At 33.6% G+C, this 19,148-nt stretch overlaps 1 protein-coding gene across 2 annotated transcripts; it reads right to left on the bottom strand.

The window, feature by feature from the left end:
- On the bottom strand, window positions 1,390–8,419 carry LOC109358928 (DNA-directed RNA polymerase V subunit 5A-like). Of its 2 annotated transcripts, XM_019603428.1 has the most exons (4): window positions 8,000–8,419; window positions 7,001–7,177; window positions 2,657–2,770; window positions 1,390–1,781 (listed from the first exon to the last, which is right to left on the bottom strand). In XM_019603428.1, the coding sequence occupies exons 1-4, from the start codon at window positions 8,297–8,299 to the stop codon at window positions 1,656–1,658; spliced, it is 717 nt and encodes a 238-aa protein (XP_019458973.1). In that variant the 5' UTR covers window positions 8,300–8,419; the 3' UTR covers window positions 1,390–1,655. The 2 variants fall into 2 exon arrangements, with proteins under 2 accessions (XP_019458973.1, XP_019458974.1); XM_019603429.1 differs by lacking the exon at window positions 2,657–2,770.

Genomic DNA, 19,148 nt, shown 5'->3' with positions numbered 1-19,148 from the left:
GGGTCAACTCTGGTGGTCCCAACAAGTGGGGCCCATCTCGGCGACCAAGCATGAGACCTTTGGTTCGCCGGGTAGGAACAGGGATGTTAAACAAATTGTTTTGTCTATTGCATACAGAAAAAACCAGCAAAAGCTAGCATGTGAGGAAATTCAATCTTCTAGATATAATCTAAAAGATAATGCTTGTGTGCTAAAATTTCATTGAAGCTTTAAGTTATGCTACATTTTACCAAAGAATTCAGACTGTATAGCACTTAACAAAACCTACAAAACATGTCACTTGTAAAATCAAAGTGTGCATTTTATTCTCGTGTAGTGCTATTTTAACAACACAAATTTAACAATTTCTCTTATAGTAAAACAAATTATTTCTATGTCCCTCCTATTTCTTATCTTTTATCTCAACGAATCTAAAAAAACTAACCTCAAAATCAAATGACAAGTTAGGGTTGTGGCAACTTGGTTGTCAAAATAACATTATTGTTTATTCTAATGAGAGAACACACATACCTTGATGGAAAGAGTCGACTATAAATCATGTTTGGCTCCAAAACCTCACCAAAATTAATACCATCAATCATATTCATAGCATTAACCAAGTCCATACTACAGTTGATGAGACATTAACTGATCAATCAAGTCTTGTCTATCATCATGAGTAAAACTAACTCGTTTTAATAATTGCAATTTGCAAGCTATTTCTAGTTAGAGTTATCAAATTATATTTATCATTTGATTAGTTTAACATCTTCTCTTCCTAGACCCAACTAGATAGTACACTTTTTTGACAATCCTATATACTATATAGTAGGAAATATTTTGTAAAACAACTACAAATACATAAATAAGCTACCAATAACTTGCATTTTTGTAATTGGTTAACTTAAGCTTTATAATATATCCGATAACCCAAATAAGCTACCCAATAATGCATTACTCCTTGTAAGTAGGCAAAATACATAGTCTGTAAAATCAAAAACTTATTAGTTAGCAACAATAGCCTGCTTTATAAGCTAATTAACAAGATTTTGGTTTTCATTCATTACAATTCATGCTATTCATTCTCATATTTAGGAGTTAAAATCTTCTTCATTAATAGAGAGACAAATGATCATTTTTGCACTTACACCTAGTAATGTGCAAGTTTGATTTTTGGTACATAGAGATAACCGAAGTGAGTTGTGTCCAAAATGTGCGACCGTATCTAATTTATGGCATAAACTTCTAATAAGGGTGGAATGCAAATGCATGCTACTTCCATTTTATTCATAAGTGATGCACAACCTGCTGATAGGGATGAACAATGCCACTTATAACAGTTTAAGATAAAACCATTTGGCTACACCAAATATGATTTGAACTCGAGCTAAAAAACTAAAAAATAACCACTTGGATATAAAGGTAGCCACATCTGCAAGTAGTGCATTTCATTAAAATAAAATAACAAAGTCTGCAAATAGAATGGTTCATTGTGGACTTATTCTCCAAGGGTTCAAGAGAAAGCCATCCACAACACCATAGAGTTCATAACATTAGGATTGATACCAGGGGATTATAATTATACAGTCATAAACTTCTTAAGCATGATACAACAGTTGAGATCTCCCAATTCAACTAGGCAACTAGCATGATACAAGAAAAAGCGCATGAAAGCATCACCAAACACATCGATATGTGACATGCATTTCGGTGATTTCACCACTGTAGGTAACTTTGACTACTTGCCCCCTCTCAAGTCCATAGTATTTTGAAATTGCATCTGTCTGTAGCATGCGGGGAAGCTGAGAAAAACAAAACATGAAATAAGATTACTAGTGTTGGAATAGCAACATAATGTTGAAATTTTAAGAATAATGGAATACAAGAGTAATAATATAATATGTATCAATTAAGCTCCTCTAATTTAGTGAGTTGAGATCTCCGTGCACAATTAATTTGATCTTGTGCATGGAGATCTCAACTCACTAAATCATCCAAGGGACGATGCGCCCTCACTTTTCCACTTCATAAAGAAGCTCACTTAAAGAGGGCTTTTTTCCCAATATGTACCATATGTAAGGACAGAATAAGAACAAAATCTCAGCATTTCATATGGATATTGTAAGACCAAATTCAATAATCAACCAGAAATAAATTAAAGTAACATTGACATGCACCAAGTATAACTAGCATGCTTCCATGTGTAAAACTTATACTTTTTGGCTTGACAGCATTTTGATTTTCCAAATTGAATCATGAATGATAACAAGCAGTTAATTACCACGATTAAGCATATATTCTACTTGCATTCTATATAAATAAAGACAACCAAGCAGTACATAGCTAGACTAATTTCTGTGTCAATTATCAGAATTTGAGTGATGAAATTTAACCCACATAAATTGCTGCTTCTTATACTTAAAAAAAATCTTCTTTGAGTAATTCCAATTTTCAAGTGAAACTTCGTTTTATCTATCCAAGACCCAGAAATCCCATCACAACAACTTTAACTAGTTCAACGTAGATGCACAATAGAGAAAATTTAATAGCAAATAAAAGTGACAGTGTATTGTCTTGGGGATAAAAAGTGACAGCATAATCCATCACTAGAGTTGAACTTCATGCCTAAGATACTTCCTTTGAGGCTTATCCCATGTTATATCAAGTATCAACTGACCTGTTTTTCTTCTAAATTATACTTCTTCAGGAGATTTTGTTTCTGCCGTTCCGTCAGCACCTCATGCTTTGGCTTCAACACATGCTTTGTGATATTAACAAGCAAGTCTGTGATCTGGGCAGTAGGGAGAAAAGGTTTACATGAGTTGTTGTTGGGCATGAAGCTAATAAGTTTTGTCAGCATTCAGCAAGTTAATAACATCAGTCAAATTTCATATTGAAGGAAACAAAAATTACAGATACACCATCTGTGTTGTATGGATTATCAAGTTTTTATGAAGTATACTGCGATTTGTACTTGGTGAGTCATCATTTATGAAAACATGGATATAAAATCGAGCCACTCAGAATGAGATTATCCCATATTTACAAGCAACTTGTAAGCATCTCAAAGGTTGTCGTTGTCTTTATCAATAATTGCATACCAAAGTTTTCATCCTTCACAAGCTCCCAGTTTCCACATGATAGAATGTCATATACATAGTCACCTAATATGCGATTCTCTTTTATATGAGTATTGATACATAGTATGTGGTACGTTACCCTATCAAATACCGGTATGTTAGGGGTATACTAAATAGGGTTTTTATAGCTCCATGCACAATTGTTTCTAGTGCCGCTTCTTGTAGGTTTGAATCAACTTTAGCTTCACCAGAGGAGAAATTCCCCAGGATAAAATTATTTCTTGTTTGTTGTAACTCATTCATATAGGTGAGTGTCTATCACCAATTACTCTTTTTTCTTTGTTCTTTCTTTAACTTAAACTATCTTAAAATCTGGTCTGATCCTTATAGGGAACCAATTCGCAAAAGAACCATGAATTGGTATGCAAGAACCAATTCGCGGTTCTCTAGCAAACTGAGAGAATTGTGTTTCAATAGTCAGATATACTCGGAGATCGCTCGATAGGATTTCAGTATATCACTCTAGCAAAAACTGTTGCATCCTCACTTCGTGTTTGTAGATATATCCACAATTTATGATCTCCATTTTGATACCTTAATTGGACAAATAAGTTACTCTTCTCTTAAAACATGGGATTTTCAAAAGGTGAAGAATGTATACTGGCAGTTTCAAGCTTCTAATCTGCCTTCAGTAGCCAAGTACTCCTAAGCAGTTTTTTCAGCATTTTGTTTGTCAACCTCATGGGCAAGTCTTGGCGCAACGATAAGGTTGTTGCTTAGTGACCATGAGGTCACCGGTTTAAATAATGGAAACAACATTTCCGTTGTGGGGATAAGACTGCGTATATCTACCCTCCCACGACTCCACTAGGTGGGAGCCTCATGCATCGGGCCGCCATTTATCTGGTTGTCAAGCCCTAGTCACTATGGTGTCTGCTGGATGAAATAAAGGTGAACATAGAAGAATCAAGGCTGAGTCAGTTTCTGTTACTGACATTTATTAGTTAGCACCTTTAAGGGGTTGTTTGCAAGTTGGTTTTTGGAGAGAAATAGAAGGAAGGGGAAGACATGAGAACCATGAAATACACTTGTAAGACAGCTCCCAAGCCTTTCCTTTCCTTCCAAAAACCAATTCAAAAACAAACATAGTTGGAGGGAGAGTAAGAGAATAAAATGGGAGTGGGAGGCCTAGACTATCAAAGCTATCCTTCGTCTAAGACAGAAACATAGGATCAAGGATTCTTGCACAAAGCAGTTATCAAGGAGGAGTTTCGGTGATAGATTCGACCACAAGCACACCCAATAGAGTCTGAACCAACCAGAGACAAAGAAGAAGGTTTAGGAGGTTGTTTGATGCTGGGTTCCAAGAAAAGATCATGGGCCGTTGTTTTAGGTTTCAAGAGAGGTACAGCCAAGAGCATGTATGCAAGAACAAGCACGTCCATGTAATGTTGATGGAGGAATAAAGTGATGAGGGGAGGAATGCTGGAAGGACATGAAAGGTGGATTTCAAGGTATTGCACAGTATCATAAGGCTGACATCTAACAGGTCACTTAAGGTGTGCAGGGAAGTACAAGGAGCAACAGTGGCGGTTCTCATTGGTCGTATTGCATCCCACAATTTAACATCTTCAACACTGGTATAGGACCTCAATATGCGAGTTAGAGGGGGGTACACATGTGTCAGGGATGGATTGGTTAGCAAACTGAGGAGGAATGTAGCAAACTTCAAGGAATTGTCCATGAAAATAGAAGTGGAAGGGATAATGATTGATAAAGGTGCAGAAGGGAGAGCCCGTGCTGTCCAAGTTAGCAGCTTCCCTCAAACACGCAGTAAAAGAATGTTTAGAAGGTCAGGGTTTCTAATTGAATACAAGGAACCAGAGGGTACATCTTTAGAAGTGGGCGCTGTTTCAGAGGGATTTAAAGGAGTTGCACAGGATGTTTTTTTGGTGCACCATCGAGGTTACAACCAAAGAGTGACATGATCATACCATTGTGCTTGAGGAAGGGGCCATAATTCCAACCTACAACCTTATTGTTCCCCTCAGTACCAACAAACTGAGATAGAAAAGTTAGTTGATGAGATGTTAAATGCTGGTATAATTGCCCTAGTGTAAGTCTCTACTGAAACCCTATTATTTTGGTTTCAGAAATAAGAATGGAGATTTTATGTTGACTACAGGGAACTAGAATACAGTCTCGGATAAGTTTTCAATACTAATTATTGATGAGCTAGAGGGAGATGCAAGGAAGATGATATTCTGAAAACTGCTTTCTGCACCTATGAGGGTCATTATGAATTCTTAGTCATGCCTTTTGGTTTGGCTAATGTGCCTTCTACTTTCCAATCTCATGAATTATAAAAAGGGAAGTCCAATGCACGAGGCTCCCACCTGGTAGGATCTGGGGAAGGTAGATGTACATAACTTCACCCCCTCAAGCAAAAGCATGTTTTCAGGATTTGAACTTATGAATTATAGTTGCACCGAGGCTCTCATGAATTATAGTTGTGGCATTTTTTTACGAGATTTGTCCTGGTATTTTTACGCCATATTGGTTTACAATCCCATGGAGGAGGATAAATTGAGGCACTTGAGGGTCGTCTTACAGTTGTTGCATGAGCATGAGTTGTTTTCCAATAGCAAAAAATGTAGTTTTGGCCAAACAAAGCCAGAATACTTTGGTCAAATCATATTGAAGGAGATGTTGCAGCAGACAAAAGGAAAGTGAAAGCCATGTGGCTATGGCCAGTCCCTATAAACATAAAATGGTCGAGGGCATTTTTGGGCCTCATGGGATATTATAGGTTTGTGAAGAACTATGGCAGCATTTCCAAGCAACTAAGCTGTTGAAGAAGGATAACAGATAACACTGGTATCGTGAATTGTAAGAAATAGAAGAAGAATTGAAAGGAAAAGCCCTTAACCATAATCAAATTGATTCTGCTAGGGTTCTAAGTAAGAAATTTATTAGGTTGAAGAAGAAGATTGCACTAGAGTAGGTTACAAGGTTCCCTCGAGCCTTTTCTCCCACTGATTCCACAATCAGTGCACTCCACACTCTTCTAACTACCTTTCCCTCCTCTCTAGTGTTCTATTTATAGACAAATCCCAACCAACAATTAACTGTCTAAGGGCATAGCTGTAATTTTGCTATCCCTTAGCCACACACCTCTTTTCCCTCTCTTATACATGTTCTTAATAATAGGCTTTGGCCTATCAATAACTTCCAATGGGGGAGGAAGAGATGTTGCCTTTGATGAATTAAGATCTTCGGCTTTGATGAATTAAGGTCTACAATGACCGGCTTCAAATACTCATAGACTCGTACTTTTCGAAGCTGATTACATTGGAAACGAATACCCCAAGCACAGGATTAGGAGCTATATTGTTAAAAGATTGAAGACCTGTGGCTTTCCTTATTCAAGGTTATTAGAGAAACAAGTCTCAAACCTTGTCCCCTGCAGGTCTCTGGCAGCCATTACCAGTGCCTACACAAGTGTAATCAGATATCTCCACAGATTTCATTGAAGGCTAGAAAGATAAAATGTTGGTGGTAGACCAATTAGTGAAATATGCTTATTTTATACTTAGGAGTTAGGACACATCCATTTACTTCCAAGGATGTTCCTGAGCTACATTAAGGAATCCCTTTGTAACTTAAGGATAATATAGATCCCTCAGCAGTGGATGAGATTAATAGAATGATAGCTGAAAGGGATGTTATGTTGGAGGAGTTGAAGTCTAATTTGCTTCAGACTTAGGATCAAATGCTAACCCGAGCTGATAGACATAGGACGGATGTCCAGTATCAACAGCATGAGTGGGTTCATCTTAAGATGCAACCATACAGACTTGGAACCGGAAAACATCCCCAGGCAAATGCAAATCAAACACGACCAAACTCTAGAAATTTTGACAGGGGTTTGAGATACAAACCTGGAATATTTCAACCTTGAATGAGAAAATCTTCACTGCTTTCAAGGCCTGGGCAGTAATTTGATCCTGCACTATCAGTATGAGCCCAGTTAAAGTTTCTCTGTTAACAATCTGTCCTGCAATGTTCCTGATCACGTTAACTTTGACAACACCTGGCCCACAGTAAATGACTAAAATCTGCAATCCAAGGGAAGGTATGGGGTCATTATAACTTTTGTATACAATTACGAGCATTATGAAAATATAATCACAAATGTCAGACAAGTAAACCAGCATAGACCAGACAATAATACACAACTATAGTCACCATGAATTGATCTCAGATAAAAAATGAAAATCTCATTTTAACTATAACAGCCGCATTTAGACATAAGATATTAAAGCATTTGAATGCATTTCACAGCGTACTAAGTGTTTGTCCAACTCTATCATAATTTCTTTTAGAATAAATTTATTGTATTTTCACCTGAACAACATAGAAGACAAGTAAACCAGCATGAAAATTTAAAGAGAAGATCACACCACTCAGGTCCTTCATGAATTAATCTCAGTTCAAAAAATTAAATAAAAATTACATTTTTACAATAAACAAATGAAGAAGTAGAGAAAGCATGTGCCTCATGTTTTCACCAAATACTTCCCTCAAATTCATCTCACAGAATAACAGAAAAATTAAGAGAAAGCATATAACTCACTCATGCCAGAAAACTAAATCTGAATAAAGTTATTTTTCTATTCTTGACATATTTTATCATCCTAGCATCACAGTATTATTTTTTTGTTATTAAAAGTACTATACCAAAACTTTAGTATCAGATAAGATCACACACCACTCATGTCTCCATGAATTAATCTTAGCCCATCAACTTACATAAAAAAAACTCATTTTTAAACATTAGAACAACATTTTAGCTTTATATTTTAGACATGCATTGCAACAATAACAACAAAAAAAACACAAGAAAGGTTTCATATTTCAAGAAAGAAAGAAAAAGATACCCTTTTGGAAGGGTCAGAGTTATGAGTGGCTGAGAAGCGGAGACGGTGAATATCAGGTGATTGGCCATGAATGGCTCTGAATTGAGAGAGTGAGATATCAATTTCAGAAGAAGGAACAGAGTAGCCTCTGTCTTTGAGCATCTCAAGTGCAGTTCTACGAGACAAATAATATCTGTGACTCTCTATACTTCCATCATCAATGAAACTGCTTAAGCACCCATTAATCCCTTCTTTCTCATTCTCAATCTCAGCATCATGGTGATGATGATGATGATGCCCATTCTCTTGTTCTATTTCCATTGTAACTCTTCTCAAACTGGAACTGTGTTGTAGCAGCTTTTACCTAGCAAGTCTGAAACTCAAAAGTGAGAGAGAGAGAGATGTGGGAAAATCCAGTGAATTAATGTTTTGTTTATTAAACCAACCACATTGTTAGTAGTATAAGTGAAATTAGAGAAAAATGGATTTTATCTCTTCTTGTTGGTTGAGTAAAAGAGGGATAAATATTATATTTGGAAAAACAAAAAAAATGAAAATTATTAATAAATGATAGTTTCTAATGTTATATTTATCATTAGACTTTTTCCACTCTACTTTTATATCTTCCATATTTGCTGAGAAATAATTTTGTATGGGTTACACATATTTTTATCCTACTTTTCTTTCTTTCTTTTTAACCAAATTAAGGAAAATCAACAAGATATTGATTTAGTTGTGTAAGATTTGCTAGATCCAGAGAAAATATCAATAGTTCGATTTATATACGTGACACTTGTTGGAAGAGGAAATCGCACACCTCAAAAAGAATTAGTTCATTATCTATTTGTGTAGGATACTATCAATATTACAAAAAAATCAAATAAAAGAAAATTTTATTTTCTCTATAACTTCTCTTTCTTCAATGTTTTCTTCTCTTTCTCTAGACAATCTAAGGAAGCTAAGTGCATCTGTGGTATGGATGAAAAATTAAAGTTTTGCAAGATGGAGATTCACTTAGTAAGTTTTTTAAATTTACTCCTCATACTAACCATTAAATCTAGGGAAATCCAATAGTTTGAATTATTGATTGGATCTAAACCATTATATGCTCATAAAATTCATGGCTAAAATGGGGAGTAAGTGGATCTACACACTTTTATTAATGTTTGGCAACCAAATGAAATTATAAACTCAAACTTTTTTAGAAAAATAAAATAAAAGTATAAGCTCCAAAATCATGGGTTGTGTTAGCTTATTTTTTTCAATTTTCTCTTTCTCATTTTACCATATCATACAATTTGACATTTGTGTATTATTTATTTTGTTAATTATGTAATTCAAATTTAACAACTTCTATTTATTTGTGTGTCAGGTTGTTTTTAATATTGATATTGATTTTAATATATTTTTAGCCTTGTTATACAATATTAAAAATTAAAAAATTATAGTAAAAATATATATGATGGTAAATATTAAAAAATGTATATTTGAAATAGTGTAAAAAACAACCAAATAATCATAAATAAAAAAATAACTTCATACCATTTTCTGTAATTTACTACCCAAACAAAACAAATTAGTTTGTATTCAATTTTCAGCTAAGGTATTCAAACATAAAAAGATTATAATCTCACAGTTTATAAACTAAAACTAAAACCATAATTCATATCATATGCACGTTAAGTGTTGTCAAAATCACAGAGTATACAATATGAGACATCAACTCTCTCTTTTATGGTTAAAAATATAGTTTTAAAAATTTAATAATTAAATGTAATTCTAATCGATTGAATAAATAATATGCTCCCAAAAAAAATATGCCCTCACAGATATTCACTCTATACTTTAGTTTTATTTATAGCTGATTTTCAGCATTGCATTGTGGAGACTTTTATCAAAATAAAAATCCACTAGCTATAGATTATTTACCAATTCCATTTTTTGTTTTGACATTGTTATTTTCATATGATGTATGAAAATTTGTATGATAATATATCATTTTCCTTTATGATCAATTAACTTAATGGTAGACTTTGTAATTGGTTAATCATGCTTTACATTTCTTTAAATCACAAAAGTCAACAAACATATCACACTTGAACATTCAAATCCTATCACAAGGGAGAGAGTGTAACACATTTTAACCTAGTGGTATCATGTTATAAATAAAGGAAATGAGTTCCCAAAATATTGTATAAGGTTCAGAGTCTAGAAGTTCTACTCATATAAATAATACTTGTTCGAAGAGATTGTATTTACACAAAAATTTGTCGATCACCCAAAGAGTATGAATATATCCTGACATAATAGTTATGATGTGAAGTAAGATTATGATTTTTGATCGTTCATAAAAATTCATAAACTTTCATCATTTATGATTTTTTTCAACAAATAAACTATAGCAAAATATATAAAAGTTAGTTGAAAGCGAATAACTGCACTATACAATAAGCTAAACCAAAACCAATTGTTAGTGAGAGACTCGTGTATTTGTTTGAGAGGTAGATGTAACATAGCATATAGGCATATGATGTAATATTTATCATTAGGGCTGGAAACTAGCCGAACCGAGTTGAACCAGAGTTTAGTTGAGTTCAGCTTGATAAGGATTGGTTCGGCTCGAAACTCGACTCGAGTTCAATACAAATTATTTTTTTAGCTCGAGTTCAGTTCGGTTAAAGTTTGCGAATTGTTCAGCTCAGTTCAATTGATTCATTTGGACAACTTAAATAGTTAATTAATGTTTTTAAAAAATACTGCAATTTTTTTTATACATATAAATATGATCACCTTTATATATATAATAACAATAAATATAAAAAATAATATATGAGTCATAATAAACATAAAAATTAGTTTTTATTTATATATATATATCGAGATAGCTCATGAACCTAACGAGTCGAACTGTATCTAACTCGAGTTTGGTTTGTTAATTTAACGAGCTCAATTTCCAGCTCAAGTTTGGCTCATTTGGTTCATGAGCCAAGTTTATCGAGTTAAATAACGAATTGAATTTCGAACAAATACCGAGTTGGTTTGGTTCATTGTCAATCCTATTTATCATCATACATGCCACCATATGAGATGTGTCTTCAATTGATGTGCACTACCTTACACCAAATGTTTGATGTGAACGACATTAGTCATTCATTGTGTGGCACTGTCATCTTTCCATACTTGTGCATCTGATTTTAATAGAGGGTCTCGATGTTTTTATTTTATTTTATTTCTTTTCTTTAATAAAATGCTTTCGGGTAGAGAAGAGTTGGTGGGGTTGGAGAGGTGGAGCTTGGCTATAAGGAGGAAGATGTTGTATTGAATTAGAGAGAGGGATAAGAGAAATCTCTTAAAGCATGTGATTCAAAGCACACAATAAGGGGAATTTGGGGAAAAGGATATGGGTATGAGAGAGGTGGTTTAGGAGTTAGGATTATCTTCATTAATAAAGAGATAAATGCTTTGAAAAATGAAAATACAACTTTCAATGATATATTTATCATTTTCATTATAATAAAATTACATTTTTACCATTAAAAAAGGGAAAAAATGTGAATTTGTTTATTCAATAATAGAGAAGATCCTATCTCATCCTTGGATGAGGTCTTCCCAAATAAAAGTGGAGGCAATGACCCCCTCAATTTTTTAAAATTTATTAAAATGTTTTTTTTTTTACCTTTTTATTTACATTCAAATGATGTTTTCATGAAAATATTCATTGGAACTCATATTTTTCTTCATTTTGTAATTTGATAAATATATATAATATAATTTGTATGGTCGTTCAAAAAATTATCAATAAAGAATCAAGTTCTCTTACATATGTAGATGTTGATATTAATTATATTATTATGATTTCATTTGATTTTGTAATGATTTTACACTTATAAAATAAACTATGAAGATCAAAATTGCCTTTGTTAGACAAACTTTGTAGCAAAAGTTTTAAGATCCTAAGAATTTTTATAAATCATTTAATAATGATAACATGTATTTTTATGCACAAATTCTATAATGTGAATCTCAATGAGTAAGAGAAAATTAACTTGAGTACACTTTGACAATACAAAAAAAGTGAATGCATATTCTTTTGATTGAATTATTCATCTTATATTAATTATTACGGTTTAGCTATTATAAAAAGATCACTTTCAGCAACGAAGACAAACAAACAAATTACATAGTAAGATAAAATATGAATTTCTTGCGGACATCATTATAATTTATATTGAAAATAAAATAATAGAAAATTTTACCTCTAATTCAATTATGATGAATTAAAGTCTTTAAAAGAATAAAGAAAAACACTTTAAATAAATTTACATTAACAGTTGATTATTATTATTTAGAATTAATATGTTATTTGAAACTTTGAACTAATTATGTATATTTATTTTATATTTTTGTTACTTAATTAATCTTACTTAAAATTATAATTAAATATTATTGTTATTTAGAATTATAATTATATGGGTGGGAGTCTCTTATAAAGATGTTTCATGCACACATGTCATTGGTTGTGCGTCTCAAATCTTTAAAATTCAATTTAAGCTTTATAAAAAATACATAATCTAAAACGACAACAAAAATGAACGTGAAATGGAGGATGAGCATGTTCTTGAATTTTGTTTCAAGTTGGGCTAGACACAAGTTGGGTTAGGTGAATTGTTTGCTATAAAATAGAAAACCTTGTGACTTTTGTGTTGGAAATTCTTTCTAATTGATATGAAAGTAAAACCAATGAATCTTGGTAGATGAACTATTGGGTACATTCAGATAATTATTCCAACGTCTTGGAATTATTCCAACGTCTTGGAATTATTCCTTGATTCTTGAGAATTATGAAGTTGGAGTAGCATTTTTCAACTTAGAAAGTTGGAGTAGCATTTTTCAATGTATCTTAAAAGTATGACAACAATTAATCATTCATTATGTCTTTATGATGAAATTTTCCTCTCATTCACTATATAAAGGAGACTTGTGAGGAAGACATGAATAAACAAGTGAGAACGAACAACATAGAGAGAAAGTGAGAGAGTTTATATTCACTTAGTGTGAGACTTGTATTCCTAGTGAGATACTAGAGAGAGTATGTATTTTCATCCTTTTGTGTGAGATTAAATGTTATCCTCTCAGTAAGAAAGAATCAAATATTGTAATCCTACTTTCTATAGTGAAAATATTTTATGGACTAGATCTCGTGGTTGTTTCCTTCTCACATTGAGGAGGTTTTTCGACATTAAAATTCTTGGTGTTATTCTTCTTGTTGGGAATGTTTGAAATATGTTATTATATAAAGTCTTGCATTGCCTAGTATTAGAATATAGTAAAGTATCAATGTTATATATTAGACTCAAGTCATTTGTTGTAATGTGCACAAGATATAAGCACCAAATAGAAACACTACATGTGCACTTGGGCCCATGGGTGTGCTAGGGTTTGTAATAATTATTCTCTAATAATATCTTATTAGTTGTTCAGCGCTCTCGAGGACGTAGGCATAATTGGCTGAATCTCGTTACCAAATTCTCTTGTTTCTTCTCTTCTATTTATTCTATGCATTTTACTTGATTGTTTGTGGTCAACGCTACACAACGATCACTTCCGTACAACAGCTAATGGCTAAAGAGGGTGAAGGCGTGATGGAACAATGTGCATCAAAGGTATTGTGCAAGGATAAAATAGATGAGTTGAAGGACAAGAAAACATGGCGGAACTGTGGTGGGGGCGATATATGTTGATCCATAATCCCAAAAATTCATGTACTAGATTAGGATCAAGATGGAGATATGGACTCATGTGTTGAGTTTGACCCTGAGACACGTGCTGACAATGTTGAGAGAATGATCTCATTTGAGATGAGAAGTGAAATATCCTAATGGCCTATCTGAGACGTCATAGTGAAGGATATTAATTGCTAACAGATCCACAAAAGCATAGGGGCGATGAATGACTTTGATGTATGTAGAGTGTAGCATGAGCATTGGTTTTGATGTAAGTTGCAACACAGGCATTGGTAAAGATCCAGTGTGTAACATGAGCATTGCCTTGGATGCAAGGATGTGGCACAGACATTGGTTATCATTGGCATAAGGTGTGTGCTTTGAGTATACTCCTTATGATGGAATATGATAGTTCTTTTGAACTATGATTGTTGGAGTAGACAATGGTGGTAGCGGTTGAGACTTTTCAAGGAAGCTCTAATGTTTAGTTTGACTGAGTATTGAAGAGCACGATTGTTGGTGAACTTTTATGTAGATGTTCCAATATATCGAAATACTTCTTAGCAATAGGTGGCTAGATGGTGTGTTCCATTTGATGGCGATATGGAAAGCCGCACTACAAGTTTGGAGAGCTAGACTTTTGGTAACATCGTCAAGGATACTCGAAAGGTTTATATTGTAGGGGATCAGACTCTTCTTACAGAGAATTAAGCATTGAGCAAGATGAAGTCATATATTCGCTAAGGTGGAGATTCTTGTGTAGATTTCTTAAGAATCAAGATATTTGTCTATTTCAATCAAGGTGAAGATTGTTGGGAATGTTTCAAATATGTTATTATATGAAGTCTCACATTGCCCAGTATTAGAATAGAGTAGTGTTAATGTTATATATTAGACTCAAGTCCTTTGTTATAATGTGCACCTGATATAAGTATAAAATAAAAACACCTAATGGGCACTTGGGCTCATAGATATGCTAGGGTTTGTAATCCTTATTCTCTAATAATATTTTGGTAGCCGCTTAGCGCTCCCGGGGACGTAGACATAATTAGTCGAACCTTGTTACCGAATTCTCTTGTTTCTTCTCTTTTATTTATTCTATGCACTTTATTTGATTGCTTATGGCCAACGCTGCACAACGATCACTTCCGCTGCACCAACAATACACTTATACTCTTCTTTATTTTCTTTATCCAGTTGTTGCTTCCGCAAGTGCCCATTTTGCATCACACATATGAGTAGGGATGACAATGGGCACGGGCAGATACAGGTAGTAGCTACCCGCTACCCGTTTCAAAATAGGAGAATGTTATTTATACCCGCCCGTACTCGTACGGGTACCCGTGTGCGGGTATTCGCAGGTACTCGCAGGTATTTCTGGGTACCCGCGAATTTCCTATATTATAAATGAATTTTTTATTTTTTATTTCTATTATGTTTCAAATGAGATGAAACTTAATTATTTTTGTACTTTTTGATTGAATATTTGGCAAAAATGCTAAATTTATTGGTGTTTTCTATTTGTGTGATTTTTTGTTCTCATTTCCTTAACAAAAAGTATATAATTTATTTGTAAAACATGTGTTTCTACACATGTAATAATATTTGTAGGGTGTTTCACCACCAAACTCAATAAAATATGTAAACAAAGTAAAAGGAAAAAATATACATAGTGTAATGAATGTTAGAACAATGTACTTTTTATTTTAGTTAAACATAATATATTAATCATATAAATAACGGGTACCTACCGGCACGGGTATCATAATACCCGTACCTGCCCGTATGTACTACTTGCATTTTTAAAAACTCGTTTATAATATCCGCGAGTACCCGTTTGTGACCCGTACCCGTACATGTACGGGTTTTACTTGCGGGTACCCACGGGTACAGGTTTTTTGCCATCCCTATGTATGAGAGAAATTGATTCTAAATTTCCCAATAGTATTACATTATTCACAAACTAATCTTTAACTTATAAAATGGTAAATATTTGTGGCGTTCATTCTACATTTACGTTTTTTATTATGTAATCAAAGAGTTCAGATAATTTTCTCTAATAAATTTGGAGAATCTATTAGTTTATGGGTTTTGAGATAGAATACCTTAATGATTTGCTTGGGTGGGTTAAATTATGAGGAGGGGAATGAGATTTTAGGAGCTAAAATTGGTGTTTTGCTATTAAGGAGTTCCTTTAGTAATAATGGAATGAAACCATTTAACCTCTCTTCTTTCCTACTGGTTGGGATGGTCGGAAAGAGAGTCTGATGGAGTAACTTGCTTTGAAGGGTTGACGAAGATGGAGTCTGGACCTGCCGGTGGAGGTACCTGAAAATGTTATTCGATACTCAAGTCAGTATGAATTTTATGAGGAGTTAATGAAGGTGAATGGCAGTAAATGCAAGTAATGAAGACGAGAATCAAGAAGTTTATGAGAGTGAGAGTGAATTTATGATGCAAGAGAATATGAAAGAAGATTATTCTTCCTATAGGGGAACACCCTATATTTATAATAAATACGTCGGTGATATGTCATCTACGTATTGGGTGATGGTGGCTTAGTAATGCGCATGATTAGAGTGTGGCAGCTCTACCCCTACCGCATAGTAGGTTCACTTCTGACTGTGTTTGTTAGAAGGAGCAAGTTGGGATTTACAGACGGTGTGACAAAGATTGGTGGAGCATTAAATGATATGTCAGGAATAGTGGTACCTTAACATGAGATGATGTACGCCTCCAAGTTGGACTTATCTATCCTATGGGGTTAGACTGATTCTGTCAGGGGACGTGACAAAACTCAACTGGAGGTTGCATTAAATATTATATCAATGACATTTATGGTGCTTAGGTGAGGATGACATAAGAGTCTGACTCATGTCTATTCATACCTGATTTAGTCGGATCGGCCCCTATCCTGGTTAGATGATATGCCTAGTTTGACCGAGATGAAACAACCTCGTTGTGTTTTTTTGTGTGTATAATAACCCACCGTATCCCACCCTATGAGTAATGAGAAATAATGTTTGAGTACACATCTTTTGTCCCATAATTTGTGTCACTTCATGTACTATGAGTTTGTGAGTGGTCAGAAAAAATATATTTAAGTTAAAATTTAATTATTAAGTATTTTTCTAACCAACTACAAGCTCATGATACATAGAGTAGTGACATAAATTGTGGGACACCAAATGTGCTCCCCTAATGCTTTGGGTATAATATGTATGTATTGTCAGTATAAAGATGTATACATCATCCATCATTCATTCATTTTTTAAGAGTCAATGATAATGAAAAATGAATGATATATAATACATTGATAATGTATAAATTTCTTATACTATCAGTGCATACATTTTTTTCAATTTTTTTGGATGTGTGACTACTCCTCCTAACAAATGTTATAAGAATCAAAATCTTTGACTTTTAACCTAGAATACTTCAGAATCTAATAGGCCTGGGAGAAAAAACCTCAAGATATTTAATTAGAACCACAAAGAAAAAAACACATGAACTTGTGATTATACGTTGAACAAATTGACAAAACAAAATAAAATGAGCTATCAACTTACGGTAATTTAGATATGCAAATATGGGTGGCGTGTTAGAAATTATAAATTTCTAATTAAGGTGAGCATCATAAATTTGATACAATTATATTAGTTATTTATTTTCGGGGTTACATTATAAGTGATCTAATTAGTGACACCCCTTAGATTTCTAAAAGGTTATAACGGATATGGGCTTAATGAGTGGATACCCACCAGGTTAACCCATAGGGAATAATGGGAACCCTATAAGTTAACACACCAGGAAGGTTATGGTCTCAATACACCAAATCAAATTCAGTTTTCTCCTCTCCCCATCAGAGTGAAAACGCAAGTCCCAAGATGAATCATGGATTTGGTTGAGGAAGGCCATCATATCACATCTCTTTCAGAAACGTGGATCAAAGGAGCACATCCAGGAACATGGATTCAGGTATGACACTGCAACATTTGATTCATAAATGTATGTGAGAATCATTAAATTCAAGATCCTAGGATTGATATTTCACCAATCATAAGGAATCTCCAACAAGTGGTATCAGAGTATAGGTTCTGAATTTTATGATTTTCCGTTAAGGGTGTTTTCTCCAATATTGTATGAACCCTAATTTTAATTTGGGGATTATTGAATTATGTTTCCGCTGTTATGTTATAAAGATTGAGGATTTAGGGTTTAATCATGAAGCATGGTAATCAAGGAAATATTTTTATGATTTGGAATGTGGTCTATCAGTGAAGATAATCTGATGAAAATAGGTGAAATGCTAAATTTGTTTGTATAATGTAATTGTGGTTAAATGATATTGGGACTGATTGTATCCCTCACTTTAACGCCTATTTATTGGTTGATATTAATATCAAATGGTTTTAGGTGGCTCTTACTTTGGAAGTAATCTATTGACAGTGTTTGATCTGGTATAAGTATGCCTTTCGCTGTTAGAACTTAGAAGTGTCCGAATGGACAAATACAGTTTTTTTGATGCTTAATTTTACTCATTACACTTAGCATGTACTGTGATCTGGTATGATGATTTGGTGATCTAGTGATTTGGGGATGGCCGGATGGGTGTACATTTGCTATATTTGTTTTACGGCAAGGATGTTAGAAATTATAAATTTCTAATTAAGATTACTTCATTCACTTTGAAGCACAAGCTCTTCACTTTGAATGTGCTATATCTTCATGATACCATAGTAGAAGCCCTTGAACATGTGAGTGAATATGAGGGTTATATCTTCTAGAGTGGACAAGGGCTGGTACAAATTGTTTACCGTCATGTGTTGATACATTATATGTTCTACACTTTATTGATGTGCATAATTTCTAACTAAGGTGAATGCAATTGAGATATGTGCGTTAGACACAAATTTTGTTTTTTAATTGATTTTGCACTAATATAAGCTTTGTTCTTATGAACATTTAGCTTAATGGTAGCAACTCATGGAAGTAATGACTATTTGTGGGATTAGATTTGATAATTATAAAAGATATCAAATCTAGAGGTTCTAATTCCAAGATTATATTTTTTGTAATGGACCCATATTGTGTTAATTTTTTATCTGGTAATTATTTTGGATTAATTGATGCAATATGTTGCCAAAGTAACATCTATTGTAGAAATTAATTGAATTACACAGATGAGTATGAGATTATTTATGCGAATTGTGTTCGGCCCAAAGGAAGACACAATTTGGCAAAATAATAACATACATGTGATGATAAATATGTAACAATTATAAAGTTTATTTTCATGTGAATAATAGTCGGTCCAAAGAAAGGCTGTTGTTTGACAGAACTGATTGTTAATATTTGATCATTACACTGAGAGTACCACTTACAAATTGATTTCTCTGTCCAAAGACTAGATATTGATGTTGTGTTAGGTATCTTGTGATGGGTCT

The sequence above is a fragment of the Lupinus angustifolius genome, chromosome LG10, assembly GCF_001865875.1.
Source record: "Lupinus angustifolius cultivar Tanjil chromosome LG10, LupAngTanjil_v1.0, whole genome shotgun sequence".
Classification (NCBI taxonomy): Eukaryota; Viridiplantae; Streptophyta; class Magnoliopsida; order Fabales; family Fabaceae; genus Lupinus; species Lupinus angustifolius.
This window is presented reverse-complemented; position numbering and strand designations above follow the sequence as displayed.